Here is a 13,756-nt window from a genome sequence, read left to right as displayed (position 1 = left end):
GAAGGCATTGAATATTGCACAAGTAAAAATCTTGGAAGTGGCTTGCAAAAGCATGAAATCTAAATAGTATAAAATATGTATGAGGTCGTCCTATGTTCAGGCAGTGCAAATAATCGAAGTAGCAGCAGTTGACAGTGAAGGCATTGAATATTGCAGATTAATATTGCACTCAAATAAGTATTGCACATAGAATATGTGTGAATAGAGGTTAAGTTGCAGGTTAAGTTGCAGAAGTTGACAGTGAGGCATTAAATATTGCACTTAGCAAGTATTGCACATTATATATTTCATGTAAATGATTATTGGACATTGGGTTGTGTGATGTTACATACAGTGGGGCAAATAAGTATTTAGTCAACCACAAATTGTCCATGTTCTCCTACTTGAAATATTAGAGAGGCCTGTAATTGTCAACATGAGTAAACCTCAACCATGAGAGACAGAATGTGGAAAAAAACAGAAAATCACATTGTTTGATTTTTAAAGAATTTATTTCCAAATTAGAGTGGAAAATAAGTATTTGGTCGCCTACAAACAAGCAAGATTTCTGGCTGTCATAGAGGTCTAACTTTTTCTAACGAGGTCTAACGAGGCTCCACTCGTTACCTGTCTTAATGGCAACTGTTCTAACTCATTATCGGTATAAAAGACACCTGTCCACAATCTCAGTCAGTCACACTCCAAACTCCACTTTGGCCAAGACCAAAGAGCTGTCGAAGAACACCAGAGACAATTGTAGACCTGCACCAGGCTGGGAAGACTGAATCTGCAATAGGTAAAATGCTTGGTGTAAAGAAATCATCTGTGGGAGCAATTATTAGAAAATGGAAGACATAAAAGACCACTGATAATCTCCCTCGATTTGGGGCTCCATGCAAGATCTCACCCCGTGGCGTCAAAATGATAACAGGAACGGTGAGGAAAAATCCCAGGACCACATGGGGGGACCTAGTGAATGACCTACAGATAGCTGGGACCACAGTAACAAAGGCTACTATCAGTAACACAATGCACCACCTGGGACTCAAAGCCTGCACTGCCAGACGTGTCCCCATGCTGAAGAAAGTACACGTCCAGGCCCGTCTGAGGTTCACTAGAGAGCATTTGGATAATCCATATGAGGACTGGGAGAATGTGTTATGGTCAGATGAAACCAAAATAGAACATTTTGGTAGAAACCCAGGTTCTCGTGTTTGGAGGAGAAAGAATACTGAATTACATCCGAAGAACACCATACCCACTGTGAAGCATGGGGGTGGAAACATCATGCTTTGGGGCTGTTTTTCTGCAAAGGGACCAGGACGACTGATCTGTGTAAAGGAAAGAATGAATGGGGCCATGTATCGAGAGATTTTGAGTGAAACTCTCCTTCCATCAGCAAGGGCATTGAAGATGAGACGTGGCTGGGTTTTTCGGCATGACAATGATCTCAAACACACAGCCAGGGCAACAAAGGAGTGGCTTCGTCAGAAGCGATTCAAGGTCCTGGAGTGGCCTAGCCAGTCTCCAGATCTCAACCCCATAAAAAATCTGTAGAGGGAGTTGAAAGTCCGTGTTGCCCAACGACAGCCCCAAAACATCACTGCTCTAGAGGAGATCTGCATGGAGGAATGGGGCAAAATACCAGCAACAGTGTTAAAAGTGTTTGGCCTCCGTTATTGCCAACAAAGGGTACATAACAAAGTATTGAGATGAACTTTTGGTATTGACCAAATACTTATTTTGCACCATGATTTGCAAATAAATTCTTTGAAAATCAAACAACGTAATTTTCCGTTTTTTTTTTTTTTTCCCACATTCTGTCTCTCATGGTTGAGGTTTACCCATGTTGACAATTAGAGCCCTCTCTAATATTTTCAAGTGGGAGAACTTGCACAATTAGTGGTTGACTAAATACTTATTTGCCCCACTGTATGGCTGTTCAAGGTGGAGATGGCTTTAGCAAAGAAATGATTCCTCAGTGTGTTTGTTCTTGCTTTTAAGCACCTATAGCGTCTCCGAGAGGGGAGCAGTTCAAACAGCTGGGAACCAGGATGTCAGGTGTCTTTAAGGATGTTTAGAGCTTTGCTGGGGCTGGTGTACAGGGGTGGCGGGTCAGTACCGTTCCTCCTGAAGTCCATGATGGCCTCTTTGGTTTTGGTGGTGTTCAGGGCCAGGTTGTTGTCTGAGCACCAGGCTGAGAGTTTGTGGACTTCCTCTTTGTAGAGTGCCTCATCTTCCTGTGAGATTAGTCCAACCACTGTGGTGTCATCAGCAAACTTGACGATGGTGTTGCTCTTGTGGATTGGACTGCAGTTGTAGGTGGAGAGGCAGTACAGGAGGGGGCTCAGCACGCAACCCTGTGGCGAGCCAGTGCTCAGTGTGCGTGTGGATGAATGGTGGGGCCAAGGCCCAGAATCTGGGGTCTGTTGGACAGGAAGTCCTTGATCCAGGACATGCTAGGATGTTTAGCTTTTTAATGAGAATGTCTGGGATGATGTTGTTGAATGCAGAATTATAATTGACAAAGAACATCCTGGAATACTTCTCGGCTGTTCCAGGTGACTCAGTACCGCGTGCAGAGCTGTGGTGATGGCGTCCTCTGTGAATCTGTTTGCCCGGTACGCGAACTGGTGAGCGTCGAGTGTGGGGGTGGCTGTCCTTGATATGCAGGTTGGGATGACTGCTTGGGAACTTATAATAAAAAAAGAAAAAAAGTAAAGTAAGAAATAAATTGGAGTTTTCAAAATCAAGATCACTTTTTTCATCAGAAAAATGTTTTTCAAATTTTTCTGTAGGAGTGTGTTCACTTAATTCATCCACTGTACATGACTTACAGTACAACTTTAAGGGGATAAGTAGCAAAAAATGTTCTGCTTTTGAAACACAAATATTTTAATGTCTAAACATGGAAATTTAACTCCCCATTTTGACTCAACATCCAAACACTGTTATTAAGAAAGTGGCCTTTTAACAAAGAAATGCATCAGCCTTTATGAGACGGGTTCAATTCCTTGCCAAAAACTGCCATAGGTCTTCATGTAAAGTGCAATAAAAGAGCAATGCTCTCTGGCCCCCCACCCCCCCTTTCCCTACTCTAATTGCTCCAAACTCAACCCAACAAGTTTTTCTTTTCTCCCCCTCCCCACACCCCTAAGACGCAATATGTCCACCACCTTCCCCAGGGGACAGCAAACACAATTGTCCATCCTGCATTAGCTCACAAACATAATTGTTACCAGTCATCCCCCTCGATACAACCTATTCCTTTGTCATTCTAGTTTCTCCTCTACCGTAGACTAGTGGCATTTATTTTAGAAACCTGAATCCATATGCCTGTTGGATCTCATTATTTTTCTTGATGATACTGATGCAGTATCATATTGTATGCATACGGACATTATTTCTCTGGTGCAATAAACATGTGCTGTGAAATAGGAGCACTTGATCTAAGCTCACACACATGTTTATTACTGGCTGAAGCATGTTTCAAAAGTGTCACCTCTGTATTTTCCCTAAGCCAATTTGGTGTCACTCTCATCCTTGACTGCCCTACCAAAGACAAGGAAATTTCAGTTGTTTTTTTTTCTCCCCACAAATTCCACTCCCGCACATTGGCCTTTTTGCATGGTAGCCGCCGCCGATTGGACCAAGGCAGCCAGCGAGGGACGGACGTTTGTCCTATCCCTTTCATTTGGAGAAGTATGGGGTTGCCACTGAAAACATGCCATTTTTTATATTTTTGCTCCTTGTCACCAGATACGCATGAGATGCAGTGATCATCGCAGTATGTGCTCATATTTTTTTGTTTTTGTGTTTATCCAAGTCTGACAAATCAAGACAAATTGAATTCAAGTCAGCGAGCAGGGCAATACAGTCTAATAGTGAGACACTGCATCCTATGTGGGGTTTATCTGGGTTTGTTTTTTTCTATTTACGCTGTCTCTGTAGTGCCATTTCAATGTAATGTGCTGTTTTTTTGTGTCTTTGTTGTCTCTTTTTTTTCCCTTGTTCCCCCTCCCCCTCCCCCTCCCTCCCCTCCCCTCCCCTCCCACCCCGGAGCAGCATTCTGTCCCGCACAGGCAGGAAGGAGAACCAGGAAGCTTCCAATATGGCCGTGCCCATGACCATGTGTCTTTTTCCTGTGCCATTCCCACTCACCCCATCTCTAAGACCACAAGTCAGTTCCATCAACCCTACAGTTACTCGCTCCCTCCTTTACAGCGTTCTGCGCGATGCCCCGTCAGACCGCGGGGGGCAGGGGCAGCAGAGTCGGGACGCTCAGCTCTCAGAGTACCCCTCTCTGGACTATCAGGGCCTCTATGTGACCCTCGTGACCCTGCTTGACCTGGTGCCCCTGCTGCAGCACGGTCAGCATGGTGAGTGAAGGCCCCAGTGCACCACTGTTTGTCATCATCATCTTCCCCCCACCCCGAGCCGTCTGGCCTGCATGAAGCCACTTCCGCTTTTTTGGCCTCTTTTGTAACGGGATGGAGACAAGTCCTGCTGAGGATCTTGAGGGATGCATGGGGTGATTGGGAGCACGCTGGATCCTGTCAACCTAATCGTTCATAAGCCATTGGATACACCAGCCATAGGCCTTCTCTTCTCTGCATCATATTCGACTGCATGTTTGTTATGTGCAGTGGGAGGAAATGTTTACGCTCATGTGAAAGTACATATACAGTGGAATGAAAAAGTATCTGAACCTTTTGGAATTTCACACATTTCTGCATAGAATCACCATCAAATGTGATCTGATCTTTGTCAAAATCACACAGATAAAAACACAGTGTCTGTTTTGACTAAAACCACCCCAACATTTATAGGTTTTCCTATTTTAATGAGGATAGCATGCAAACAATGACAGAAGAGGGAAAAATAGATAAGTGCTTAAGGAGACAAAGAGCAATTGAAACCAATTTTTACCAAACATTTTAAGTCAGGTGTGTGCCCAATCACTGATGAGTGGTTCAAAGCTGCCCTGCCCACTAAAACACACACCTGGTAAGAAATGTCTTGTTGAGAAGCATTGTCTGATGTGCATCATGGCTCAGTCAAAAGAGCTGTCTGAAGACCTGCGATCAAGGATTGTTGATTTATATAAAGCTGGAAAAGAAATCTGTTCATAAATCGACTGTCAGAGAAGTTTTCTAGAGATAGTTTGGCACTGTTGCTTTTCTCCCAAGGAGTGGCCGTCCACTATAGATGATGCCAAGAGTTCAGGGCAGAATAGTCAAAGAGCTAAAAAAGAACCCTTGAGTGTCTGCTAAAGACTTACAGAAATCACTGGCACAGTCCAATATCTCTGTGCACACATGAACTATATGTAAAACTATGGCCAAGAATGGTGATCATGGGAGGACTCCACGAATGAAGCCACTGCTGTCTTAAAAAAACATGTTCATTTAATGTCCGCAAAAAGGCACTTGGACACCCAAAGACGTTTTGGCAAAATATTTTGTCGACTGATGAAACCAAAATTGGAAATTTCTGAGTAACACGCAACGTCATGTGTGGAGGGAAAATGGAACAGCTCATTAACATCAACACCTTATTCTGACCGCGAAGCATGGTGGAGGGAGAATCATGATTTGGGGCTGTTTTGCTGCCTCAGGGCCTGTGCAACATTGCAATCATTAAAGGAACAATGAATTCAAAAGTTTTGCAGGAAAACCTGAGGCCGTCTGTCAGACAATTGAAGCTAAAAAGAGGACGGATACTGCTTGAACCCCATTGAGATGCTGTGGCATGACCCAAAGACAGTAATTCATGCCAGACATCCCAGGAATCTGACTGAACTACAGCAGTTTTGTGAGAAGAATGGGCCAAGTTTAGTCCTGATCGATGTGCCAGACTGATCTGCAGCTACAGGAAGCGTCTGGTTGAAGTTATTGCTGCCAAAGGGGGGGGGCACAAAATATTAAATGTGATGGTTAAATTACTTACGTTCCCCCTTTCTGTCATTGTTTGCCTACTATGCTCATTAAAATATGAAAACCTATCGATGTTTAGGTGGTTTTAGTTAAAGCTGAAAGTTTTTTCATCTGTGTGATTTTCACACATCAGATCACATTTGATGGTGATTTTATGCAGAAATGTGAGAAATTCCAAAAGGTTCAGATACTTTGTCATACCACTGTAGCTAAATAGAAAATGTATGCCTATTTTAAAGCCTAGTTTGACATTGATAGTATGCCAGGGAATGATTGCCAGTTTTTTTCCTTCACAGTCGGTGCTCTTTTTCTTCATGAGTATTTTTTTTTTACCTCTGCTAAAGAAATCCAGAAAGCATGAAATTCCATCACCTTGACTAGAATGCTCCACTTTTTCTGAGTGCAAACTTTACTTTTAGCTGCTTTTCAAGAAAACCCGCACTCATAGGCGGAGATTGAGGGCAGGGGCGCTGGAAGCCACTAACAGCACGGTGTGCAGAGAATCTTTTTAAAAAATTTGTACCCATCCAAAAACAGCCATTTCTGTCCAAATTTGTCATGCTCGCGCGTTTTCTTCATACAAGGCATGCACAATGGCAGTGCACACGCATGCTGGATAGTTTACATACTACTACTACTAGGCTACTACAAAGACAGCGTTCTATTTCACCTACAGTGTGTGTTGGAGTTTTTGTATTGGAAATAAAAGTGCCAGTGTATTACAATGCAAATCCCAGCAGCTAGATGACACAATGATACATGAACACATTTGAAAACTGCACGGCAGAAGCTCAATTGCAACAACAAATAATAATATGGCTACAATGCAAGCATGTCTTACCTATTTGAAGACACCAAGGATAGATTTCCTTTCTTGACTCCACAGTCTAAATCTGCAGCTAACTTTTTTCTCGTCGTATTATAGAACTATCATAATAATCATCTTCATATTCAACCTTTAATTTCACTGTTTTTGTAAAGAAAAAAAAGCCTTTTTGCGCCATGTTAGTGCCTCCCTCTGTCAAAACCTTAATCTTCGAGTTGGTGGAGGTTTAATTAGTCGGTGGAGTTGATTTCAACAATTTCCATGCAGTTTGTTAGTTATTTATTTGTTTCAGGGCTCTGGAGTGGCTAAGCTAGCGTGGGTCAATGGTGCCTGCTTAGAATACCAGGAAAAAAACAACATACACGCATGAGAATCACCGATGATTCGGTTGACCACCTGCCCGGTTTTAGGATGGACACTCAACCTTTTTAGTGATCTGCCCGGCGTCCGGCATGATGGAATCTGACCTTTTAGCCTGATTGCTGGAATGACGCCAGCTAAACAGCCAGACTCGTGCTGGCGCAGCTCCAATGACCCGGACCGGCGAGAACCTGAAAACCAGGCCAAAAGGCCAAACTCCGCGCGTTCACCTTAGTTTGAACCCTTTGTACTGACTACATTTTGAAAGCTGGAAAAATGCTTCGAAACACAAGGTCGACAGCGATCAAACGGCAAGGCAAAACAGCAACAGACCCAGGCTAGGAGGCAGACTGGTTCCAGGGTCGCCATATCACAATTCAACAAAAGATTCTCCAAAAAAGTGACCACGATTAGTTAAACATTCAGTCTTTTTGAAGGCTGCGGTGCGTTGGGCCAGACAAAGGGTGTGGCTGGGTGTTGCTTCGGTTACCGTCTTCTGTTGCAGATTTTGGCAGTCAAGTTCGTGTGTCACTGTTGCTGGGTCAAGGTTAACCCTGTAACACCTAAGCCTATTTTGACCGAATTTGCATGCCTTTGATGTTGCCTTTATATTTCGAAGAAAATAATGTTCACAATGGCCAGGTTGGGTCCCATTTTTTCAGGATACCATAACCTCCATGTCCAAACTGTAGTTTTCTTCACTGACCAATTATAATCATCATTTTGGACCCAAAAAGACAAAATAATCCCAAAATCTTTTTTAAAAATTTGTAATGTTGCTGTCCCATTGACAACCAAACATGCTCGACCAACCGTTTCAAAGCTTGATAATATTTATTGAACTTGTTAGGATAAACATTCAATAGAAAAAAATAAGACTGAATAGTTTTATGTTTGACAATTCAACACAAACAGCAGGTACAGTCATAGGTGTTTTTGGCCTTTACACATACTATGGTCAAAACAGGTTATATACAGTGCAAAATAGTGAGAAAAAAAACATATATGGTATATCATCTAACACAAAAAGGGTTTGGAGGATATCTCTTTGTGTTGAGTTAGGTATTGTACCCATCACCTTATAAAAAGTATATACGTATATGTAATCATGCTTCTCGAACACACATCCATACACAAATTGAAAATATTGATAGTATAGAAAAAAAATGAAATATAGCATTGAAAAACGTATTTTCAAAAATATTGACAAGTAGTTCAGTTCAAAATTTTCAGGCATGCGACTGAATAAAGTTTTTTTTTTTTTTGTGACTCAATAAAGTTTCATCTTGAACAGGTCGCGGAGCTACATCACACACAACGTCACACAGACCACTCTTCCGCCGTTTGCGCGCTGCTGTCCCTTCTACTCGCTGAGACGCCGTCTCATCCGAGGAAAACAACGACAAATACGTCTTATCCTCTTCCTTGAGTTAATGAAACAATGCATTAGCTTGGGCTAATTTTAGTTTTCAATTCATTCCGCACGTTTCAAAGTCGCTCGCTCAATCCAACCGGCTGTTGCTCGCTTCGCATGCCTCCCTTTCCTTTGGTGGCGCCTCGCTCGACAATTTATCAAAAATGTTCTCATTAGGTTTGTCCTACTTGACCTCACAACGGCTCTTGGGATATGTAGTCTTTAGCGCTGCTTTTGGTTTTAAAAAAGGACAAGAAATGATGGAAATTTGGAGATAAACACATGGTCCATGCAGCGTTTTAATGCCCGTTTTACTTTGTCGATCGACTTCAAATAAAAATTGGTGTGGACATCAACTTTCAAAACAGACTAACCAGTGGCGTAATTACAGCGTGACAAGGCTTCAAAGATGATAAACATGTTACCGCTGACACGGCATTAAAGGGTTAATGAGGCAACTGAGGTGGGAGCTTCGGCCCACCTCAACGTCTGGGAGGCGCTGAGCTATCAAACTTAGAGTTGATTTTGTTATCAGGTGTTGTGGTAGTACAGGACGTCGCGGTATTTATTCTGGACTGTCCTGAAAAGCCGACTGTGGGATCTGGTGGAGCAGGCGTGGGCTTGTAGATGTCTTGCCTATCACCTGGTAGTCAGCGTCAATCTTGCTCAGTCAGGTGCATGACGCACGCGTTGGGCTTCTGTGATTAGAAGGCGTCATGTATCTCTTATGCCCTTTGTCAAATATATTCTGCTTGTTTTCCTTAAAATATGAATGCTATTTATTTTATATTGGGTACGTAAGAGTAATACAAACAGTCAAACAATAAATACGACAAAAGATACTATTCCTTCAGGCACAACCCATTAGCCATGGGCCACGGTTCAGCTTATGTGACACAACTCAGCTCCACGGTTGTCACAACTGGTCTATGATTGGCCAAGAGTGGCTTAAGTTGACGTCTTATATCATTGGTTCAATAACATGTAAACAAAGCTTCACGTGTGGCTATCTGACGACACCATTTCCTCATCGAGATTTTATAACAGTGCTAGCAAATATGCCAAAATGGTGGAATTCTTTTCACATTGAATGGACGAAAGAGCACGATTTCCTTGCCAAAGCAGTCGAGATTCGTTCCGCGGTTTCCGCACGCTTTGCTGGTGTGACGTGGGCGTGATTAGCAGGGGCGAAGCGGCCGTAGGACGTCACGCGGAATGCACGAGACATAAAAGAATGAGGCGAGCAGCAAGTGCGTCCACATTGAAAACATTATTTCTCATCGCCTGTGGATAACAAAATAACTACAGCTGAACTTTGTTAAGTTGTTCCTCTTTTAAAGGGTCACCTCTTTTGAGCAGTTCAATGCTCACATTGTTTATACACAAAAAAATCTTGTTTTTAAGAATTTTGTTTGTTACAAATGTTCCTTGTTAATACCGTTGTTATGCCAAAATGTCTACCAAAAGCGAATTTGACACCCTCAGTACTACCGTACGCTTTCAGCTTTGTTTTGTTTGGATGCATACAAAAAGAACGTACCGTATTTTTCGGACTATAAGTCGCAATTTTTTTTCATAGTTTGGCTGGGGGTGCGACTTATACTCAGGAGCGACATATGTGTAAAATGACTAAGACATTATTATATCATTTCTCATGTTATTTTGGTGTTTTGGAGTGACACTGATGGTTAGGTAAACTTGTTAGCATGTTCATTATGCTATAGCTCTTAATAGTTATGTTACGTTAACATACCGGCCACGCATTTCGTCGTTCATGCATCATGTAACATTATCATACTGTACACTTATTCAGCCTGTTGTTCTCTATGCAATTTTTATTTTAAATGGACTTTGAAGATGACATATCTGTTCTCTTTGTTGGATTTTATCAAGAAAATTTCCCCCCAAAATGCGACATATATTCCAATGCGACTTATATTTGTTTTTTTCTTCTTCGTTGGGCATTTTATGTCTGGTGTGACTTATACCCAGGTGCGACTTATTCTCCGAAAAATATGGTACTCAAAAATGCCTTAAGAAAATACTTAAACGAAATAATATCAAATAAGCGTGGTTTAAATACACTATATGACTAATGTGGTCAACACACTTTGCTTTAAAGCTACCAAAATAAAACACAATGCTTAAAAACTATCAGAGGAAAACCCACACAAGGTATTTGGAGGGAATGGAAAGTTAAACTAGCTGCTTTTAACTGATGTGCGCATGCGTGTGCAAGCGCACTGGGCATTAGTAGGACGTTTAGCCATGTAGGATATTTTAGCAGAACACCTTTTCAAAATAAGATTTGTTCTTGAGCACATTACAATTTGAAAACTCTGTACTTTAGATTAAATAAATTGTCCGAAAAGTTTGACCTTTCATTAAAAAAACATTTTTTTTTACTATTTATTTACACAAATACAATCTATAAACCGTGCAAAACTTGCAAGTCTGATGTATTTTTATTTTATTTTATTGTTTTAACAATATGTCCTCCATTTTGACCATATGGAAGTGGTCACCCTACCAATGAACTATCCAATCAATAGTGTTGGCCATGTTTTCAGTATAAAGTTATTGAAATTTACCATTGAATGTCAATAATTGTAATTTCAACAGCAACATTTGTAATCCAGCAGCTCTGAAGGGAACAGGCTGTCTAGGCAAGCAGAGCAGAGTGATATCACATCATTTTTTTCACTGCTGATTTTTTTGGGGGGGAACGAAAGGGATTTCCCAGCAGACTGAGCACGAAAAGCCGAAGCACTCCCCTCTGTTGTGGTCGCATTACGCATCTAAAAAAGTAGTCCTGCTGAATGAAATGAATTACGGCAGTTTGGTGTGACATTGTTTTGGCTGCGCAGGTATTTCGAACAATGTTCTATAATTTTTTTGACTATGCTAGATCTGTTTATATTGATTTTTATCGACATGATAAGATGGGACCATTGACTTTTGTGCTAGCTTATCCACTCCGGAGCCCTGAAACCAACAAAAAACTGACAAATTGCATGAAATGTTTTGAAATCAACTCCACCTACTAATTAAACCCCGCTAACTCAAATATTAAGCCGAATATCAAAACTTCGGAACTTCCCCTTTAAAATAAAGACCCAGCCCTTTAAATGTTGTCTATCAAAGTTGTAAAGCAATAAAACAAACAACAAAAATAAATAAATGAAGTGAACAAGAATCCAGCAAAGTATTTCATAATGTGTCCAAATTATTTTTCCGAACAGATCATGTGACTAGCATCTTAGAGACGTTCCTTAGCTTTGCTTAGCCATAACTACACCTGAGGATGTATATTTAGAATTTATATATATAAATATATATAGATACTGTATATGTATTATTTACATAGGCTATATATGTGTAAATTTTATTGCTGACACTGCGTTTTGGGGTCAACAACATGTCACCCCCCTCCCACGAAAGTCAAACTCCGCCTATGCCCGCATTCCAGTAGTTCTTTTTTTTCCTTTGCTGTACTAATAGATAATGAAATGTAATTAAGGATTTTAGCATTGCGGCTGCATACAGTGCATGTCAGTACTGTATGTACAGCTCATTCAATGAGTGTCTGTGTATCTCTCTTTGTCTTTTTTTGCCTCTCCTCTTTCTCATCAGATCTGGGCCAGTCCATATTTTACACAACAACTTGCCTTCTGCCCTTTCTCAGTGATGATATTCTCAGCACTTTGCCCTATACTATGATCTCCACTTTAGCCACATTTCCCCCTTTCCTCCACAAAGACATCATTGAGTACCTCAGCACCTCTTTCCTCCCTATGGCCATATGTGAGTATGCCCTCATTAAGTAAATACATTCACAAGTATAAGTACATATCAGATATAGAATGAATATTATTGCTATTATGGTATCAATAAATGTCGTTTTTTTTTTTTTTTCCCCCACTCTACCTTCAGAAAAAAGTGAAACCTCTAAATTAATGCAAACTTGGTATTCGATCCATTATTTCTGTTAAAAGATATCTCCATAATTGCACAACAATGTAGTGGAACTTAATAATTTAGGTCACACACAACGTCAGCAAATCACCTCTGTGAAGTGGGCCCTCCATCAGATGCAAATGTATATAAATGTGGTGTCAATTGTTTGAGCTACATTTATGCTTCTTTGGTCTGTAAAAAGTTTCGTTTGTGCTGCTATCATTTTTAAGATAAGACACCAAGACGTTTATAATTCTTTTATACAAGCCCTAGCAAAAAGTATGGAATCACAAGTCTCGGACGAGCACTCACCTAGATATTTTATCATGTAGAACAAACTCAGATAAAAAGCTTGAAAAATAATGAATTAGCTCAAAAGTGCAACTCTTTAGCATTCTGAAACACTAAAATGAATAAAAAAACGTTGTGGTGGTCAGTAACTGTTACTTTTATGGAGCAAGTGCAGGGAAATACATATGGAATCACTCCACTCAGAGGAAAAAAAATAATGGAATCATGAGAAGCAAAAAAAGAAATAACAATCAAAACACATCTCTAGTATTTAGTAGCACCACCTCTGGCTTTTATGACAGCTTGCAGTCTCTGAGGCATGGACTTGATGAGTATTATTCATCAATTTGGTGCCAACTCTCTTTGATTGCAGTTGCCAGATAATCATTGCTGGTCGGAGCCTTGCTGTGGACCATTTTTTTCAATTTCCACCGCAGGTTTTCAGTAGGGCTGAGATTTGGGCTATTTGCAGGCCATGACATTGACTGGATGAGTCTTTCTCCAAAGAATGCTTTAACAATCTTTGCTCTGTGACATGATGTATTGTCATCTTGGAAAATGACAAACATATTTTCAACTGAAGGGTTAAGAAAGCTGTCTAAAATTTCAATGTAAACTTGCGCATTTTTTGAAGATTTAACCACAGCGCCAGTGCCTTTGCCTGACATGCAGCCCCATATCATCAAGGACTGAGGGAATTTTGATGTTTTCTTCAGACAGTCATCTTTGTAAATCTCACTGGAACGGCACCAGACAAAAGTTCCAGCATCATCACCTTGTCCAATGCAAAACCAATGCAGATTCTTGACTCTTGACTAGATGATGATGCTGGAACTTTTATAACATTTACTGACCACCACAATGTTCTTTATTAATTTTCTTTTGGTGTTTCTCAATGCTAAAGAGTTTCACTTTTGAACTAATTCGTTATTGTTTCAAGTTTTTTATCTGAGTTTGTTCTACATGATAAAATGTCTGAGTGAGTGCTAATCC

At 40.8% G+C, this 13,756-nt stretch overlaps 1 protein-coding gene across 2 annotated transcripts in view; it reads left to right on the top strand.

The window, feature by feature from the left end:
* The window catches only part of LOC130930678 (protein unc-79 homolog), a 172,004-nt gene that overhangs the window by 23,280 nt on the left and 134,968 nt on the right, over positions 1 to 13,756 (top strand). For both annotated transcript variants that reach the window (XM_057858695.1, XM_057858694.1), the window contains exons 3-4: positions 4,045 to 4,358; positions 12,149 to 12,319. In XM_057858695.1, the coding sequence (XP_057714678.1) occupies positions 4,045 to 4,358; positions 12,149 to 12,319 (485 nt within the window). The remainder of the gene's footprint in view (positions 1 to 4,044; positions 4,359 to 12,148; positions 12,320 to 13,756) is intronic.

Source organism: Corythoichthys intestinalis, chromosome 15 (genome assembly GCF_030265065.1).
Source record: "Corythoichthys intestinalis isolate RoL2023-P3 chromosome 15, ASM3026506v1, whole genome shotgun sequence".
Taxonomy (NCBI): Eukaryota; Metazoa; Chordata; class Actinopteri; order Syngnathiformes; family Syngnathidae; genus Corythoichthys; species Corythoichthys intestinalis.
Note: the sequence above shows the minus strand (reverse complement) of the source record. Positions and strands in the feature narration are given on the sequence as shown.